General features: G+C 40.3%; 2 protein-coding genes across 4 annotated transcripts in view; both read left to right on the top strand.

The window, feature by feature from the left end:
- LOC129726127 (protein draper) overlaps nucleotides 1–20,372 on the top strand; it is a 106,108-nt gene that overhangs the window by 17,321 nt on the left and 68,415 nt on the right. The window lies entirely within an intron of this gene.
- LOC129725136 (solute carrier family 25 member 35-like) lies at nucleotides 11,532–12,858 on the top strand. Its single transcript, XM_055680602.1, has 2 exons — nucleotides 11,532–12,243; nucleotides 12,304–12,858. Exons 1-2 carry the CDS (start codon nucleotides 11,532–11,534, stop codon nucleotides 12,522–12,524), a joined length of 933 nt encoding a protein of 310 aa, XP_055536577.1. The 3' UTR covers nucleotides 12,525–12,858.

Below are 20,372 nucleotides of genomic sequence, written 5' to 3'. Positions count from 1 at the left end.
GGTAATCGTACGAAGAAAATTAATCCTCTGTTGGCATTTTCGTGTCAGATACCTAATATGACAAGCCCAGGTGCATTTAGAGTCGAACCAGACCCCGAGATATTCAGCGACTAAAACCTGAGAGATCGTTTTACCCGTTAGTACGAGCTGCAGCTGAGCTGGGTTATGCTTCCTAGAAAAAACGACCAACTCAGTTTTCTCCGGAGAGAATTCGATACCCAGCTTAAGAGCCCATTCAGACAAATTGTCTAAGGTATCTTGCAATGGTCCTTGCAGATCGCTAGCATCGCTTCCAGTAATGGATACAACGCTATCGTCTGCAAGTTGCCTTAGCGTGCATGAATTTGCAAGACATTCATCGATGTCATTGACGTAAAAACTATATAAGAGAGGACTTAAACATGAGCCCTAGGGAAGGCCCATGTAACTAGTTCGGGAAGTTGTCGAATCGCCATGTGAGAAATACATATGCTTTTCTGACAACAAGTTGAGCAAAAAGTTATTCAAATTTGGTGAAAGTCCCTGCGAATGAAGTTTCGCGCTTAAAACTTCTACAGAGACAGAGTCAAAAGCCCCCTTAATGTCCAAGAACGCAGAAGCCATTTGCTCTTTCCGAGCAAATGCGACTTGAATTTCAGTAGAAAGCAACGCTAGGCAATCGTTCGTCCCTTTGCCCCGGCGAAAGCCAAATTGAGTATCTGAAAGTAAACCGTTTGTTTCGACCCATTTGTCTAACCTTAAGAGGATCATTTTCTCCATTAATTTCCGGAGGCAAGAGAGCATCGCAATCGGCCTATATGAATTGTGATCAGAGGCAGGTTTCCCGGGTTTCCCAATAGCAATGACTTTTACCTCAGAACAGTATTTAGCTCAAGAAACTTGTTGAACAAATTCAACAAGCGTCTTTTGCAGAGTCGGGTAGATTCTTCAACAGGTTGAATTTTATTCTATCTAACCCTGGAGCCTTATTGTTGCACGACAGGAGAGCCATTGAAAATTCCAACATCGAAAATGGAGGCTCTTCCGTAGTTACTATAAACGCGTCGCGAAAGGTTTTCTGTTCCGGTACAGAGTCCGGACAGACCTTTTTGGCAAAATCGAGTATCCAGCGATCTGAATACTCCTCACTCTCATTCGAAACGTCACGGTTCCGCATGCGCCTGGCGGTATCCCAAAGAGTGCAAAGAGTTCGCACGTACAGCTCAGAGCACTCTTTGTCCCACCATTTGTTGGGAGGGCGCTGTCTAATCGTTACCCCGGGTATCGGTTTCGTCTGAGCTTGAGTCGCGGCGTCGATTATCAAGCCAGCTAAGAACGCGTATTCTTCCTCCGGAGGAAGTTCCTCGTGAGTCTCGATAGATTCCGCTATAATAGACTCATAACGCTTCCAATCAATATTACGTGTAAGGTCGTAGGAAATATTGATTGGGTTCGGGGGAGTTGAACCATTAGCAATTGATATAACGATTGGAAGATGATCACTACCGTGAGGATCGTTGATTACTTTCCACTGGCAATCTAACGCTAGTGATGTCGAGCAGATGGATAGGTCAAGCACGCTTTCACGTGCTGGAGGATTAGGTACACGTGTCGCTTCCCCAGTATTCAAAAGTGTCATATTGAAGTCGTCGATCAAGTTACAAATTAAAGAAGATCGGTAGTCGTCGTACAGCGACCCCCATAGCGAACAGTGAGAGTTAAAATCTCCCAAAATCATAAAAGGTGCGGTAAGCAATTCTGCTATATCAAGGAGTTGCTTCTGTTCAATCCGCGCGGATGGGGGAATATATAACGAAACAAGGCAAAGGTCTTTTCCATTCAAATTCGTTTGAATGGCAACAACTTCAATATTCGAGATCGAGGGGAGGTCGATTCTGAAAAAAGAATAGCACTTTTTGATCCCTAAAAGTACCCCTCCACCGTGTGAGTCTCGATCTCGACGAATAATGTTAAAACCGTGGAAATTGAGTTGATCGTTCGAATTGAGAAAGGTTTCACAGAGCGCGAATGCGTCACAATTGTATGTATTCATCAAATGAGAAAATAAATCGAATTTGGGGATGATACTTCTGCAATTCCACTGTAATACAGTGAAAAAATTCCTAACCTCTTTCGCCGTATTAGTCATCGAAAGATATAATAGCTGAAATGAGGGGCCAAGTTGCTGCTAGTTGCTTCAAAAAGGTTTTCACTGTAGGAAGAAGGGCAAGAAGAATATTTTGTAGGGGATCTGGTATGTTGAATGTTTTAAAAATCCAGTCCACACTATCAGAAAATTTTATGAACCCTGTTTCTTTTTTATCTTCTGATCGAGAAATGGGTGCACGAGGGGTTTTTGGTGCCCCAGGAAGCGGTGGGTACTCCTGGTTTGATTTGAAATTAAAACCGGGGGGTACTTGCTTCGGTTTTTCTTCACCGCTTCCTTTTTGTGTTGTCTTATTGGTCATTCCGCTAGGGGTTATCTTACGACCTTTGCGAGAAAGATTAGGAGAGTTGAGCATTCTCCTCTTCCTAGATCCCTCTGGCAAGGCATAAGAACACCCTTCGACGGGATCGTCAGATGTACCCTCATCAGTTGGCAAGAAGGAAAAGATGTTTCCTGTCAAGGGTGGCTCAGCCCTCGCTTGCAATCCAGTATCTTTACACTTTGCATCAAGGGGTTTTTAAAACAGCCAACTCCATGACGCAAAATGTCATCGACAGTGAGATTCCCCTCGGTAACCACACCGTCGATTTCTACATCCTTGGCAGGGATGTACACGCGATACTCTCTCGTGAAGAGCTCGTAGCCAGCAATTTCGTTTGCTTGCTTCAAGCTACTCACGACAACTCGCAGTTTGTTCGGCCTCACCTTCGTAATCTCGGTTACGGCCGAAAAATGTTTTGCCAGGTCTTTGCCAATTTGAATAATATTCAATGGCTTCTTTATGGGCCGGAAAAAAACAACGTAGGGACCGCCAGCGGCATCTGGGTAAGCTTTTACCCGTACTTCCGGTACTCTTGGTACAGGACTTGGCAAAGGGGAGGGCACAGGGGAAGGTAGGGGTGAGCTGATGGGAGAAATTTCAATTTCTTCCCCGTTTGTTTCCACATCCAGGAAAAGTTGCACCTGCATGTCGACCATTTTGCGGGAGCGTTACGCTCTACCGCACACAAACGATAAATATTCGAATATGGGGGGGGGGGGGGGGGTTCAAGCAGTTGATATTAAATTTTAAAAACAATTTTTTAGTCTACAATGGATCAAATAAAAAAAAAGACAGTAATACTAATACTAATAACAATAGTAATAATAATAATAATAATAATAATAATAATAATAATTGTAGTAATAATAATAATAATAATTGTAGTAATAATAATAATAATAACAATAATAATAATATCAATGATAATATTAATAATAATATTATAACATAGTAATAATATTGATAATTATAGTAAAAATTCTAAAGGTAATACTTCACCGAACGTCTAAGTCACGACCTCACGGCTGATAGTTGGATTAATCTAGTGTCGCCGCAGAACAAACAATGACGATCCAGCTTCGTGTTGTGACACAGTGGCCGTATCCTACACGCGACCTTGTAGATGCCACTTTTAGTTGACTTCCACTCGCTCGATCGTATGGTGGTCCGTGCTGCTAGCGGGGTAACAGCGGTGCGGGAGAATTATTCTTGCTGATATATCAGCTGCGTATCGAATCACTGGCGGGGTAGCCTGCCCCTACCAGTGTGCAGATGTTTCTGCCGATATACAACAGGCTATTGTTATCGCGCAACACAAGAACTAATCGACAAAAAAACACCCGTACGATAACTCGTGTATTGTTATTTTGCGAACTCAAACGGAGATAAACAATTTGCGTCTAATCGAGACGAAAGCAAAACAACGAATCATATTACTGACTTGATTATATAAAAGTTTAATGCTCATATGATTATATCTGACCCTTCTCACTGTTTGATTCAGTTTGCGCTAGCTTTCGAATTTTACGCATCAAAGCTCAGGATATGATCGAATTATTCGAAACAGATCTGGAAAAGGCCAGTGTGGTCCTGATTTTTCTGAACACGTTTCTGATTATTTGATGGTGTCGTGTGATGAAATTGAATCGCAAGTTGTTTTAGTGACATAGTTGGTCAGCTATCTCCCTGCGAGCCTGATACCTTTGCACAGACGATATTGATTGATATTCCGTAAAATTATAATTAGCGATCCAACGGATAACCGGAAATTGGTGAGGTGATAATCCGGGCAATCCCAGTGAATTTGGAAATTCGGTGGGATGGTTAACAACTGTTCATCAATTCTACCTTGGATTATAAAAATTGATTCATCAACGTCTAAAATTTATTCGAAAATTTGAGAAATTTTTCTCAAAAACTTACGGATAGTTGTTCCACCTTTGTGAAAAAGCACTTCTACAAAAGACAGTAGAAATTCAGAAAAACCAACTAAAATCAGCATAAAAATCGATTGCCATTTTTTTGCAAAAACACAATTAGTTTGCCAGCTTCTATATCATTACTGATAAACACCAACGAAACCCACTTCCAGATCTTAACGTACCTCGAGACCATCTGGGAGAATTAAAAAAAAATCGACTTGAGAAGATTTAAAAATTTTAAAAATAACGAGTCTCCGAGCTCAAAAATAAAAAAATAGATCTCGTCTTTTTTTTTTCGATTTTTTTAGATAACTATAGATTTCGGCGTTTTATGCATTTCTAAGATATTTGGCGTAAAAAATCCATTTGAATATTTCATGATCCTTTGCTTTTCTTCATCAGTCGAAAAAGTGAACCTTTGACCGCTCTAAGTCACAATTTCTGGAAGTTCGATTGGACCAAAAGTTTGTATGAGTACAATGTTAGAGGATGCGAAACTTTTGAGTCCTACTGCTCAACGAAATTCCAAGGTCAAATTCTCTCATACGTTCCATTGGTTCAGCTCCAGAAAAGCTATGTTCCAGAAAGCCGATTTTTTTTTTAAAATTACACCTGGTCTTGGCGTTTCATACATTTCTAAGACATTTGGAAACAAAAAAATGATGTTAACAATTTCATGGATTTGTGAATTTTTTTCGCGGTCGAAAAGTGAAACTTCGATCACTTTAAGGCACGTGTTTTCGGTAACGGGTTGAGCTAAAACTTTGATCGGGACTTTTTTAAAAAGAAGACGAAACTTTTGAGCACTACTTCTAAGCGAAATTCGAAGGTCAAATATTCCTCATACAAGTCACTGCCACCCTAATTCAGACGCATCACCACAAAAGTATACGTAGCGTTTACTGAAGCCTAACGCGCGACATGCTTGAAACAGCAAATTCATCAACGTACTCCCACAAAATACACAAACATCAAATTTACTCGATGCTTATGAGAAACAACACTGCAGCGCTTGCGTAGACGTAGACGTTTCTTTCTATAATTATTAACCCCATAAAGTTAAATAAAATAATGGAATGTAAAAAAAAGATTATTTGAAAAAAGGAAATGAATCAAGAAACAACATAAAAAAGAAAATTATGAAATATAAGTGAAACACAATAGATAACACTAGTTTTCTTATCTTCGCCCTAAACCTTCTGTAACTGAGGTTTCAAAACACAAATTCTTAAAAAAAAAAACTAGAGTAATTATGAAAGAACATAACCGTCATATCAAAGCATTTTGTAAATCAGCGATCAATCAAAAATAAAACTAATTAAATAAAAAAAGGTCCTTCTCGCCACAGAAATATTGTTAAACTTCGTACCCCCGTCTACAGATTCCAAAACCCGCTGACAATCACAACAACAACAATACTGAATATCATTATTAATAAGCACCTGCGGAACTAACTTCAAAATCTATCAAAACATATTCTATCATTTGAAAACGGTTGTTTTGATAAGGACCGATAGTGGAAACTCTTGATCACAGACAAAAAAAAATTCACCAGAACCAATTGAAATTAACATAAAAATCATTTAGAATTCTCGTTGGGTTGCAATCTACCATTTTTATACGTATCGAAAGAGTCCTCTCCTTTTGGAAATACTTCGACCATAGAAAGAATTCTGCCTAATAATCTGAATCCAACGTACCAAACAAAAATAACACCAAAATCACCTAATAATAATATCAATGGCGTTTATACTTATCGTTTTAAAAATGTCCTTCAACATAAAGTAAACAAGGTAACTGCCTTGACAACTACGCTACTTCTGGTTGAACTACCGCACGTATTCTGACGTCATAGTAATCTGATGGCGTTGATAAAATTGCTGCATAAATGAGGTTACGTATCCAAATCCAAACGTTCGGGCTTTCATGTTAAAAATAATCCTCAGTATCCGCAACCATGAATCGTAAGCTTGTTTTGAGGAGCCAACTATGCAAGTAAGGCATTTTTCATCATCTATCCCGAAACCATGTCATTGAAATAAAAATATTGGGTAACGTTTGCATTAAAAAAATCATGCATTAAAAAATTTGCATTAAAAAATTCAAAATTCGACTAGCAATGGGCGATTTTCGGAAAAAATCGTTTCGCCTAACCAGATTTATCAGGATCTGAAAGATCGATTCGAAAATTCGACCAATCGACCTAAAAATATCGATTTCGCTAAAAATCGATTTGTCCTCGCTTATTGTAAACGTTACCTGCAGAAGAATCGATTCAGCAAAGGATCATGCAAAAAACATCGGTTATTCCATTTGACAAAACCGATTCTGCCAAAAACTTTTATTTAGCCCATTGCTTTTTTTTCAGAAACCGAAAGTCGTCATCTTGAATTTCAAAATGGCATGTATAGTCAATTTCTGACCTCTGGACGTCATTCTGCTTCCGGAAATATTTACATTGGATGGTATTTGTTTATTTTTGGCTGTATTTCAGACACCAGAAGTCGCCATCTTAGAATTTAAAATGGTGTCTGAGGTCGATTTTTGGCTTCTGTGCATTATTATGGTTCCGGAAACACCCATATTGGCTGGTATTTGGCCACTTCTGGAGGTTTTTCAGAACCCGGAAGTCGCCATCTTTCATTTCAAAATGACATGTGGAGTCAATTAAAAGCCTCTAAGCGCCCCTAAGCCCATAATGGGTGGATTTCGGTCATGTTCGAGTGTTTTTCAGAAACTCTTGAATTCTAAAATGACGTCTGGAGTAAATTTTTGGCTTCTGTGCATTATCCCGATCATTTTAGGCTGTTTTCCGGAAAAATAGAATGAAATATCTGCCAATAGCCTCCACTCTTCCAGAGTATGAAGGAGTGTCAAATTATCATAGAAACATTTCTTACCCCCTCCACATGCCAGATGTTATTTCATTTGCTTGATTAGTTCCTAAGTTATGTAGAGATTTGTCTTCGATTTGTATAAAAACCCTCCCTTCCAGAAGGGGGGAAGGGGTTGTCCAACCTCTATGAAAATATTTTTAGCCTTTGGCTCCATTTACTTGAATATTTCTTGAGTTGCGAAGAATTTTGTGTTCCAGGAGAGGGAGGGGTGTCGTACAACCATGAACCTTTTTCTTGCTTTTAGAAACCTTCACATACCAAATTTTCTCGAGTTGTGTAGGAATTTGAGTTTTATTTGTTTGGAATCCCTCCCTTTCAGAATAGAGAGGGGTCTCGAACTATCTGAATCATCTTTCGCTTCGAGCAGTGGGTCGACGCCAGATCCCTCCAGAACACCGCCCTTATAGTATTTTTGGTTGAACGACGCAACTTTCGGCAGGCATATCGTACTATAAATTTTTCCGCTCACGGCCAGGCCAGAAAGAAGAGCGGCTTTAACATCCCCTTCTTGCTGAAATGACCTTAATCTCGGAGCTCACTTCCTCCGTAGGGGAAAGTAAAATACGAAATGCCCTGCCAGTCGTTACCATCTGAGATAGGTATCGTCGTCCATCCCCACCGCCACGTCGCGATTCGCCGGGAAAATCGACTTAACCATCTTATTCAGCCGCTGCCGCTGCATCATTGCCTGTAGCTCCGAGACCAGTGGACGGGAATACCGCTTCCTGACATGTTTGTACATTAGGGTGGGACAAAAAATAAATGCTAGCTCCCATGCCCTTTTCGTGTTCCTTATGGGTCCCATAACAACTGTGTAGCTTTTCAGATCAATCGGTGAAACACCCGATTTGCGCCCGATTTTTAAAGTTTCCATACAATTTTATATGGAAAAATCCACTTTTTCAATACTTATTCTCTAGAGATGTCAAGTTGGCTCTTAAAAAAACCTTAAGGCTAAAGACCTTAAGGCGCTACCATGCTTGTAGAAACAGCTATTCACTCCAAACTGATTGAATGTCTGACGGACGGCTCACCATTGAAATTTTCCAGCAACACTGCTACAGCATGCTACTATTGCTTCCTCTACAGCATCCTTGAAAGCTTCTTGTCGCTCAGGGTCGTCGGCCCTTCGAAACCGTGCTTTCTTTCGATGCTCTGATTGTTGCTGAATAGTTCCAAGGTGTTATAGATGTCGCAACGGGCATATTCAGTGGTCACAGAGTGCCGCACGATGTTCGTTTTCGACGTGGTGGGGTATAGTTCTTTGAACGCACACACTTCTGAACTAATTAGCTTCACTGTTTTTTTTCCAGCACGGTTACAGTTCGCTTGATTGTCCATTTTTTGTAATGCAAACGTTACCCAAGATAAAGGTCATGCTGCACTTGAAAGGAAAAATAACGAAAACAATATTATTATTTGGTTTAATTAAAATCTCGATTTTTTCTTCTAATACCACTCATCATATTTTGTACCCTTTGTTAACTAACGTGAACGGAGGGAAGCTCCGTAGCCACAAGTTTACCGAGTCTGCTTTGGTAAGCGGGTGGTCGTTGGTTCAAAACTTAGAAGAATCAGGCCATTTCAAAGGACTTCAGCATGGGTTTATTCTAAGGCTCCTCACCACATACCCTTCCTTTAATCTGAATTCTACAGTACCCCTGTTGACTCTCCTTCTAACAAAAATAAGCTCCTATTATAATGGAACTGGTGTGGGTAACGTATGAAAGTTCTCTCCAGGGAATTGTAATTAGGCGATATTGTTAGAATGGACAGAGGCTCGGTACAGTAGAGCAGTAAACTTGAAACCGTAAGATAAAACTTACACACAAGCACGGATCTGAATAAGTGTGACACTTACTTCAATAGTTACACTGCCAATAATATGAAGTACAGAAAACACCTGGGCAATATCACAATAGATCAAATGTCTATGGTCGCAGCGATGAGTCCGGACGGAGAAAAAACCTGACCGGTCATTTTGTTTCATCATCTCTTCATCTTCACCGCATTTATCTTCAATGTCCTGGAACTCATAAAGAGAGGGATTTTCATAGCCGCAAGGTTACAGAGTCCACTTTGGCAAGTGCGTGGTCGTGGGTTCGAATCTAAGAAGATTCTCCGGGCCAATCGATGTCAACGCTTGCTTCCATTCCATCAACGCTTGCTCCACGTTGAAATCTACAAAATCTTGACAAATACAAGCTGGTCAGAGGGGCGTTTAGTTGAAACCTCTCTAGGGAATTGTTATTGGCGTTAATATGATAATTTTGGCTGGAGGAAGCGATGCTCGTAATAGGCAGCGTAAAAAGGAAGGGCGAAAACACAATCACAGAATATAGACCGTTCCGATAATTATAAATACACTTATGATCAACCGTCATTTCAAATAACGTGCAGTATTCAACCAAACGTTGGCTGCGTCGTGTTGTTTACATCCAAAAGAAACAGATGCTGTCATTTTTTCTAACATTTAGTGCGAAATTTTGAAAATGCGTGGCCTTTCTCCCGAGCAAAGAAAGCGAATTGTGCACAAATGGGGCACCGTGAGTGGTCTTTCTATAAGAAAATTAGCCAGAGAAAAAGGTATAAGTGTCGGAGCAGTTCAAACCGCATTGCGGAAGTATTGTTCACAGTGTTGATCCCACAATGGACAAAAAGGTTAAGGAATACTACAAGCGGCCTCCTTCAGTATCAGTACGAGATGTGGCGAGAAAGCTTGGAACCTCGGCGAGTAACGTTATGCGTGCCAAGGGAAGAATGGGTCTGCAGACCCGTCGGAAGCAGAAGCAGCCAAAACGAAATCTAAAACAAGCTGAATCTGTGAAACCGAGAGCTCGGAAGCTTTATGACAAACTTCTGACCAAAAAAAAATGGGGTGTGTTATCATGGATGACGAAACCTACATAAAACTGGACTATAAGACTCTGCCAGGACCGCAATTTTATACATCACCGAAGGGAAAGGATGTCCCTGGACTAGTGAAAGCCATTTACACCAAAAAATTCGGCAAGAAGGTAATGGTTTGGCGGGCCATTTGTGAATGTGGGAAAATATCTCTTCCATTTACGTAAAAGAGTGTTTGCAGAAAAGGTTGTTACCCATGGTTAAGCAGCATAACAATCCTCCAATCTTTTGGCCCGATCTTGCTTCCTGCCATTACTCTAAGGATGCACTAGGGTGGTATAAAACAAATAATGGCACATGTGTCCCAAAGGAGATGAATCCTCCAAACTGCCCTGAAATTCGCCCTATTGAAAGTTTTTGGGCTTTGACCAAGGCAAAGCTGAGGAAATATGTCAAACCAGCGGACAATGTTGAAAAATTTAAAAAAGAATGGCTTAAAGTGGTAAAAATGGTCGGAGAACACACTGTGCAAAAGCTTATGAGTAGTGTTAAGAGACAAGTTAGAGAACTCGCATATCCTACGAAAAATAATCCCAACTTGAATTGAAACTGGAAAAAAAAGACTTATTATCTATATTTCAGAATAAAATGACCAGAAAAATCCTGTATGTTTTTGTTTTATTCAAGAAAGAAGATGTATTTATAATTTTCGGAACAGTTTATATAATAATAATAATGGCACTTACTTTCAATAGTGATATTGTTAATAATAGAAGTGCGGAATACAGCAAACATCTGGGCGATATCACAAAAGATCAATGTTTCTGGTCACTGATTCGTCCAAGATTGTTATAGAAGAGAGTGTGTAACCTACGAAAGTGCGCACAAACTGTTTATTAATAGTTTCACTTTTGAAAGCAAACAAAACTCCCCTAAACCCCATGTTGTTACTTATTCCAAAACGCTTCCGTTCTCGTTACGGTGCTGCTGATCAATGCACAAAAGCGAACTTTTGAGATTCCGTTTCGATCGGTTTTCAGACCGATCTTTCCGGATTCTACCACCTTATATCCCCAAGCTTGCTCTATTTCTGCTCTGCTATTCTTATGCTCTACCGTAGTCACCTTCTAGACAGCTTGTCAATTATCCATTCGAACAGCTCGCTTTTCAAAATACACACAATCTTACAGTTATCTAAACAAATCCCCACCTTAGTACTGTTTTGCCCTCGAGCGCCAAACTGTTTTTATTGCTATCTAGAACCTTGAAAAAAACACCCGATAAGATAATGACTCCCTGCTAGATTACAGAAACGCCCCCGTCGCTAGTTTCTCGAGCTCTGTCGCCAGTTTGACGTTTCGCGTAAGCCCAGCCGGAAGCCGCCGCACCTGCACACGATGGAGTTCCTTCTGGGTGGCCTATCGTCCTGCTGCGCCGTTCTCTTCACCAATCCGTTCGATGTGCTCAAAACGCGTCAACAGCTGGAAGGTGAACTGCTCGCCAAAAGCAACATCGGCAAGCGGGCTTACAAGGGCCTCTGGCAATCGATCGTCTCCGTCGTCCAGTCGGATGGATTGCGGGGACTGCAGAAAGGACTTCCAGCTGCGGCTTTGTATCAGTTATCGATGAACAGTGTCCGGCTGGGAACTTACCAAACGGCGGACAATTTGGGCTGGACGCGAAGTGACAACGTACTGCTGACGCCTTTTCTGTCGGTGTTTTGGGGTGGATTGGCCGGTGCTATTGGTGCTACATTTTCCTGTCCTGTTTACGTGGTGAAGACGCAAATGCAAGCCGTTACCTCCGGAAGTTACACGGCCAAGTTCCAGCATCGACACAGCGGTACCGTAGCCGCTTTTGTCAACATGTACAAGGAGGGTGGCTTTAAAGGACTGTACCGTGGTTACACAGCCAATTTGGCACGTGTTTCGATAGGATCTTCTACCCAGATGGCTTCGTTTTCGGCGTGCAAAAATTTCTTTATAAAGTATGAAATTTTCCAGGAGTCAGTGGTGCTGACGGCGCTGGCCAGTAGCACAGTGGCAGGCTTCTTCACATCGGTGCTGATGTCGCCGTGTGACGTAGTCACCACTCGGATGACCAATCAAGGTAAATCCTATCGCGTGGTTAGGAGAAGCACTTTCTGTCTAATCTGTTGCCCATTTTCAGGTGTATCAGCCACCGGCAAAGGAATTCTGTATGCGAATATTTTCGATTGCTTCCTGAAAATTTATCGCACCGAAGGCATCCACGGAATGTATAAGGGGTTCGTGCCGCTGTACGTACGCGTGGCACCACACACGGTGCTAAACTTGACCTTTTGGGAGTTTTTTAAGAATCTGTACGATGATTATTCCAATAGAGGTAGCAAATTGAAAGCTGACAGATAGTGTTAGTTTATTTATGTGTTGATCTGTAATGTGCCTTCACGGTTGTACACGTGTAAAAATTGTTGACCAATTCGGGTAAATAATCTCAACAGGTGGCTACTGCAGCTGCCTAAAAAACGGTACATGCCAAATAATAAATTGCGAATGAGTGGTGGATTTATCTTTTATTAAGCACATGTTATTCCAAACAATAACCGACTGAAATACATTGACATGCGAAGCGCGTGTGTTCAGTTCATTTGAATGTCAAGCGATGAGGTGAGATGAGAAAAGCGCGCGGGGAGTTTATCATTATTCTTTCATCTCTTGTTGCGAGACAAAAGATAACAACATACGACGCGGATTACAATGCATCGTGTAATTTGATGTGAATTGGATACGAAATCAGTTCTGTACTATAATTGTAGTTTACTTGTATCTTTTTTTTACTAATTTCTGACTTCCTTACCGTTATTATAGCTCTGTTGTATCAATATTATTGCGGACTCCACACACGAAAGTGTATCTTGATATCGTCATTCCTTTATTTCCGTTCGAGAACGCCGGGCATCGACTGATTATGTGAATGATTCATTATAAGTACAACAACTATCTACGTTATTTGCACATGCACTGGAATGCGTTGCTGCTAGCAACGCGAGTACATGACAAACATCGCCCGCTTCGGTTCTGATTGATAATATTTATTCCGTCTTTGTAATAGTTCTGTGGTTTTACCCGCATGAGAATAACTGTAAATAAACACCGAAATACAGTAGAGGTCTTTTCCAAATCACAATAATGACTCTATAGAAAGCGCAACTCAAAGTACAGAACTAATGGCTTTAATTGTTACAGTACACTTGAATGCGGGTCGGAATTCCAAATCTGGGTAATAATAGAGACGTGGAATCGTCACTTGAATGGGCTAATTTTAGCCTTTCAAACCAACGTCGAAAAAAAAATATCGCCGCATTTAGTGGAGATTGATAAGCAGCTCAAAGCAGCATACTGGTGAATGGTCATACAAAGTGTGAAACCCAGACAGTTGGTCTCGATAAGCAGTGCATACAACTGGTAACTCATATTTGTAGTGAACTTGTTGGTAGATTGATAGAGTTGGCTGTTTTTCTTATTTATATTGTGTACAACAATCCAGCTTCTCCTTAAAAAATACTGGTATAAAGGTACCTAAATCTTAAGAAATGTAAAAGTTTTATGTATTCAATTTTCGTTGTAAGAATAAGGAATAAGTTTGTTCATATTACTGAATGTACAGGAATGTATGAGAGCAAATATTGCGACGCCGTGTGTTTATGTCAAAGAGCACCCAGTAGAGTATGACAGTCGATGTTTCCCTGCAGCAAAACGCCTGCAACGCAACTTCAGCAGCAAATCGTCTTTTAGCGAAATTAAGCTGATGAGTTCACAGCGATCGGCATATTTATTTATTTGTTTTTGTTCTCGCTTATTTTCCGTCAATCTATTTCCGCCACTGTTGTGGCCAATCACCGAGGCCCGGGGAGGCGACTCCACCCAGGACCTTAACTTACGACCTGTTGATTATCGGACCGGCGCCAACGGCTTTACTTCCTCATGCGATGGAAAGTGTGATCCCAGAGATTTTTCGCCTCAGAAAATCTCCCGGTGTCTACTAGGATTGAATCTAGACCAGTTGGGTTGGTTGTGAGTGGATCACGCCACCCCACAACCATCGACACCTATATCGGCGTTGGGATTCGAACCCAGGCGTCGAGCGTGGTTGGCGGAGACGTTACTAACCACGCTAGGCCCCCGCCCTCTATCGGCATATGCAGTTGAACTATGGAAATCTACGCAGGGCAAAACGAACGTTGAACGACTTCAATCATCTGTGTGTCATTTTCATAATAAAGAGACTGCAGCATATTTAGGCATTAAACAAAAAATGTTGTGGAATATCTTTAAAAATCGGAGAATGAAACCTTACTGGGAAAAGGCCTTAAAAGCAACGTATAATAGGTATTCTTTGGATCTAAGCTTCGAATACAGTAGCCTTCTCAGATCTTTCATCGTCGTTTCACGGAATAGCGAGTAGTTGTGACGGTATGGTGTAGGCTTACGGCCAAACTGATTACTGAACATTTAGTCACATTGAGAGACATCCGGTTGATGTCCCCAGTTGCGGCTGTAGGAAGGAAGCGTCAGCGTGACTTGTATGAAGAAGTATAGCTTAAAGTTGTCTGCGTAGGGTAGCTTGAAAAATTTCATAGTATTGTTTACATCGTTCGCATATAGTAGGAAAGAAATGGACCGAGGTGGCTTCCTTGAGGGACTCCAAATTGGCCCGAAATTATCGATGAAATTAACTAGTGCCCAAGTTAATTTCTAGACGGGCTTCGGTGAAATCACTATGGATCATTTTAAACACTTTACAAGTATTTATTGAAGCTTTTTAGAGATTTGACTGAAGCCCGCCAAATGGCGGCATTGGGCATTTGAGGGTTAAATCACCAATCTTCACCGACATATTCCTTTGATGAGGTAAAAACGCAGTCAGGTGAGCAAGCTATAGTCAATGCCCATACGGTTAAACTTCGCCAGTACTGTTTCGTGGTTCATCTTGTCAAAAACTGCGAACTAGACCAGGCAGGTTTTGCAGGCTCCCGGCAATTTGATTAATGGCACACAATATGCCATAATGCCAGATTCACAGCCATAGTTTTAATAACTAGAGAATGGTGCCGCTCCTCTGCAACCTGCTTATCATACAGCTAAGACTATGTTGAACACATAACAAACGCGTCCGAAACTGTCCCCACTGTCCTGACGTATGATGGGAAATCGTCAAGGGTCGTACCACTCATCTTAATTAGTTTGGTTGGTTTCCCAACATGATTTATCATGTTCAAGCATAATCTGCCACAACTAGTTGCATTTCACTGAATCGTACGTCGTCTTGATATCTTCGAACAGGTGATATGTCTGCAAGCTGCATTCTCAAAACTTATCAAGGATCTGTCAGTCGTACTTTACTTTACTTTACTTGGCCGACGGACGGTTTACCGGCCGTTCTTCAGTCGCCCCATACACCAGCAGATCGTGCATTTTCTTCCACCGAGTGCGAGGCCTACCACGGAGTCAACGCCCTCTTTCTATTTTTTCTTTCGTCAGGCATTCTGCCTACATGTCCAGCTCAAAGAAATCTACCCCGCTGTATTACTTTCTCTATATCAATGGTTTAGTATACTTGGTACAACTCGTGATTCATGCGTCTGCGCCACACTCCATCTCCCAATTTGACGCAAAAACATCGAACGCAGAACTTAACTCACATACCAAACACACTCCGAGGACACCGTGCCGACTGGTGTCATAAATCTAGAACGCTGTGACTCGAGGAAAGATGTCGTGCTTACGCATGTGTGCCAGATGTTTAGAGAAAGTGTAGAATTAGCACCACAAGCGTCATAAGACTCAACTTAATTAGGGAAACCGTCGGGAAACCGTGCTTCTGCTAAATATGCCACAGCTCGTTTGTTTTCATTGAGTCGTATGCCACCTCAAAATTCACAAATGAATGGTGAGACTGCAAGTTATACTCCCGGAACATATCGAGGATCTGTCGTAGGGTGAAAACCGCAGGGTGAAAATTTATCCACCCAGATCCGCAGTATAATCTGGTGGATCGCATGGTACAGCCGCTCGCTTCCCGCTTTTAGAATTTCGGCCGAGATACCATCTACCAAGCGGCCTTGCCGATTTTCAGCTCACTAATCGCCTCTTTCACCTCCTTCTGCGTTGTACTCTGGGCCAGGAATGGAATCAAGCGGAACGAGATCATTAGCGCTCTCAGGGTTTGACCAATCGGTTTCCGATCTTCTACAAAGTTTCTTGGTATAGTTAGGGCTTTCATTTCATTACATTTTGGATATTTGAATTGATTCGGAATTCAGCCGCGAAGGTGGCTTTGTGATGCCAACTTTTTTCCCTTATACGCTAGAGCTTTGCGGTTTTCGACAAAGTTGTAGATCTTTAAATTCTATGAAACCTTACAGAATATACAAAATTTCTCACTCTTCTAGTTTCAGAGATCTACGAGTTTTTATAAAATTTGTCTGAATTTCACGTTTTATTGTGATAATTTTTTAAGTTCACTCGAAATTATTTCTTACAATTTTTTTCTCGATAGAAATTGAATAATTACGTCGTTTTCTTCCAAGTACAGAAGTTTTTGAAGTACTTAAGTGAAATTATTAAAAAATATTACACAAACATCAATGCTCATGCTCTACTTAAGTGAAAATATTACACAAAATTTGAAAAAATACATAATTTTGTTAATTAGATATCCCATAGGTTAGCAAGTATTAGCAAATCACGATTTTTCTAAGAATTATCCATCGAAAAATTTTTATTTTCTAAAATTTTGAAAGAGTGCTTGAAAAACTGTGCTCGAACAAGAGAACGCTGTCTTTCTGGTTTTGCTTCATGCACCGACAACCGACAGTGGGGCGAAGAATATGTAAAGTATCGCAACGTTAAGGGTATCGGACTGCTTTGGTAAGTTTTTCACAGCAGTCTAATGCAAAACCAGCCGAAGCAAACCGCAAAGCATCTTGAAATAATTGTCTTCGGCTGGTCGTTCTCGCGAGTAGTGGAAGAGGTACACACGAGTACACACGAAGAGAGTAGACAGGTCGAGAGCGGGTGCGAGCAAGAAAGAAAGCGAAAAAGAACGAGAAATAGCTCCAGTGTGTGATAGCGGTAGCAACGAGAATTTCACATGAGATGTTGCCTGCTGCTTACGAGCGAAGCTAACACTGCAGCTGCGTCAGTTTATCCGCGAAAATATCCTCGTTCTCGTGCATGATCTGCCATATCTATCAACTGTATCATAGGCTACCTTGAAGTCGATAAAATGTGATTCGCGGACACGTTGTACTCACATTTTTTCACAATCTGTTGGATTGAAAATATGTGGTCCGTGGTTGCGCGGGCTCCCATGAAACCCGCCTCCTCGAACCTCTCGGTTAAAGGTGTTAGACGTTGGAATAGAAATTGGGAGAGTATTTTATAGGCCGCGTTGATGAGCGTAATGCCATGATAGCTGCAGCACTCTAGCTTGTCGCCCTTCTTATAGATAGGGCAGAGTCGCCTTCATCCACTCTTCTGGTAGTTCCTCCTCTTCCCAGATCTTGGAAATGACTCAGTGTAGTGCTTTAGCAAGTGGTTCTTTACCATGTTTGTAGAGTTCACCTTGCAGGCCGTCTTTGCCGGTGGCTTCTTCAGCCTCCCAATCTCCCACTGAATTTCGTGGACGTCGGGGGCTGATGCATCTACTGCTGGCACTTAAATATGAATCTGATACGTTGTTTTTTTTTGTAATCCTATGTACTAAACACATATTTAGGGTGGTTTACCGGTAAAACAAAAACCGGTAAAACCGATAACTATTTCAATACCGGAATACCGGTATTGCAGAGGCGAAAAAACCGGTATTTTCGGTATTTTTCTTAAAATAAAAAAAAAATTGTCACAATATTCATAAATCATTGTAAGGCTAATGAATGCTACCCACTTAGGCAGGCGTTAAAAATCGAATGACGGTGTATATAATAATTACATTTAGACAGAAGCAACATTGAATGTTAATTTACCCTCACCTATTTATCAATTTTTGTTTCCTTCTTGTTTGTTCTGCTTGTGTTTGTGTGTATCGATAATATGTCAAAAATTTTCATATCAACAAACCAAAACATATATTTCAACTCGTGGGTTTTGAACCTACTAGTTCAACTACAAATTCTGAAAATCATAGTTCAAGGGAGTAATCACAATCATGTCTGCGAAAAAATGCAAGTCATTATTTGTTTAGTGCTAATTAAAAGTAAAACTAAAAAAATAATATATAAAAATCAATTTGGATTAATAATTTATTTTTTGTTTGGCGTCTCTATGTGCATTCCACAGGTTGCACCTAGTTATGGACAAGTTGCTCATGATACAAAGTGTTAACAGGATGAAATAATCAATCAATAAAGAATTTCATCCTAAAAATTACTGCTCCTCGAAAAAGTGAAATTTAAACAGCTGTAGCATGATCAAAGCTTCGTCGCCCATACCGAAGCGGATTTATTAGCAATAATTATAGCTGAGAAAAATGCTTTCTAAGGTTCAACTGAATTTGGACAAACTTTTTAAAGAGCATCGGATTCGTAAAATGTAAATTCGTGTCTGATCGTTATTTCATTTTTTTCTTCATTCATTTACTTTTCTCAACAGTTTCAAATATTTTTTCTCTAAGAATTTTAAAGTTATTCACTAATTTAAAAATAAGTTTTGCGATGTGAAAGAAATTTGAAATAAAAATCTTCATGTTTTTTATGTTAATATGAGTTTCGAAATTCCATTCTTCGTAATCATATCACTGGATTCATTCATTGAAGTTTCCCAAACACTGGTAAATTTATCCAGTGTTGAATTTGGATCGTATACCACAAGAGATCAAATCAATGGTCGCAGTGGTCCAAATCTTACAAAAAAAATCTGGATCGTGATGAAGCATAAGTACTAATAAATGCAAAAACATAATTATGCAGCGACACGTACTTCGATACAACCTGGGTTGCTAAGCAAAAATAAATTCAAATTCCAAGTAGGTTCAAAGACCACGAGTCGCCCCTGGTTTGTATTAATCCACAAAGAATAAAAATACCGGTTTTAATTTTTATGAATACCGAAATACCGGTTTTTCGAAAAGTCGGTAATACCGACCACCCTACACATATTTCAAATAAAAGATAATCCATCTAACGTAATTTTAAATCCTATATAATCCACTTTATTTATTCACGTTTTAATTGTTCTATCGATTTTTTTGCTAATTTGTTACCATACAGTAAACAATGTAACTCAATTCTCAATGGACTGAATTTAAAGAAATTTGATTTGTTTTGAGAATATGTATTTGCTTAAACTACTTTTAGGTTTTGTTTTGACTTCCTTTAATATGGGAAATACTGATTTTTGTTTTGTTCATTTTGAGCAGCGTAAGCTTTTTCTAATGTTGAAAATAACAGCTCTTTGTGTTCTATGCATATCATGCGATTGTGATTTGTTTATATTTTTGTGAAACAAAACGACGCATTAGATTAAACTGATGCGAATCGTCTAGCTTTAGGAAACATTAAACCTTCTAATATCTCTTCAAAAGCCAAAGCGAAATACTATGACTAAGCATTTCGTTTTATAAACGAATAAATTTTGTTTTTGAAGTAAACTTTGATCCTCTTTCTAATAAGTTAGGGTTTAAAAGCTGACTCATTGGATTTCACTCGTGCACTAATTACCGGTAACTTATAGCTCCCCTCACCTACCTTAGTCAGTGGCCTAGTTCCAAGCAGCTCAAATTAATTCTTTCCACTACCAGACAGGCAGCGTAGGGAAAGTGATTACTGTTTTTGAGGAATTTGTAAACACGCCAACCTAAGCCTCGGCGAGAGTCGGTTCGAGTGACAGTTCTCAGCCGACCTAAGCTCATGTTTATAAGCATCATTTCCAGCGTCGATCGTGTTTGCGATAGGCAATGTTATGAAAGCTGGCAAAAATGTTGGCGAATGACGCTATAGAAACCGATTGTTTAAGCGAGCGGGAAAGCGAAAAATCAAATAAAAATCGAAAGCGCTTGGCTGGTAATTTTCTATGAAATTGGAAACCTCGTCGTTTGTTTGTGGATTGTATGTATAAACATAAGAGGGAGCTCTCGGACGTACGATATGGTCTCCCTATGCTTCCGTTGCTGACAAATGATGTCATCGGGAGTCGGTAGTAGTTTTATGTTTGCTTTGGGGTAATCAGAGGCAGTCAATGCAGTAGTTATTTCACCCA

This window comes from Wyeomyia smithii, chromosome 2 (assembly GCF_029784165.1).
Source record: "Wyeomyia smithii strain HCP4-BCI-WySm-NY-G18 chromosome 2, ASM2978416v1, whole genome shotgun sequence".
In the NCBI taxonomy this organism is placed as follows: Eukaryota; Metazoa; Arthropoda; class Insecta; order Diptera; family Culicidae; genus Wyeomyia; species Wyeomyia smithii.
This window is presented reverse-complemented; position numbering and strand designations above follow the sequence as displayed.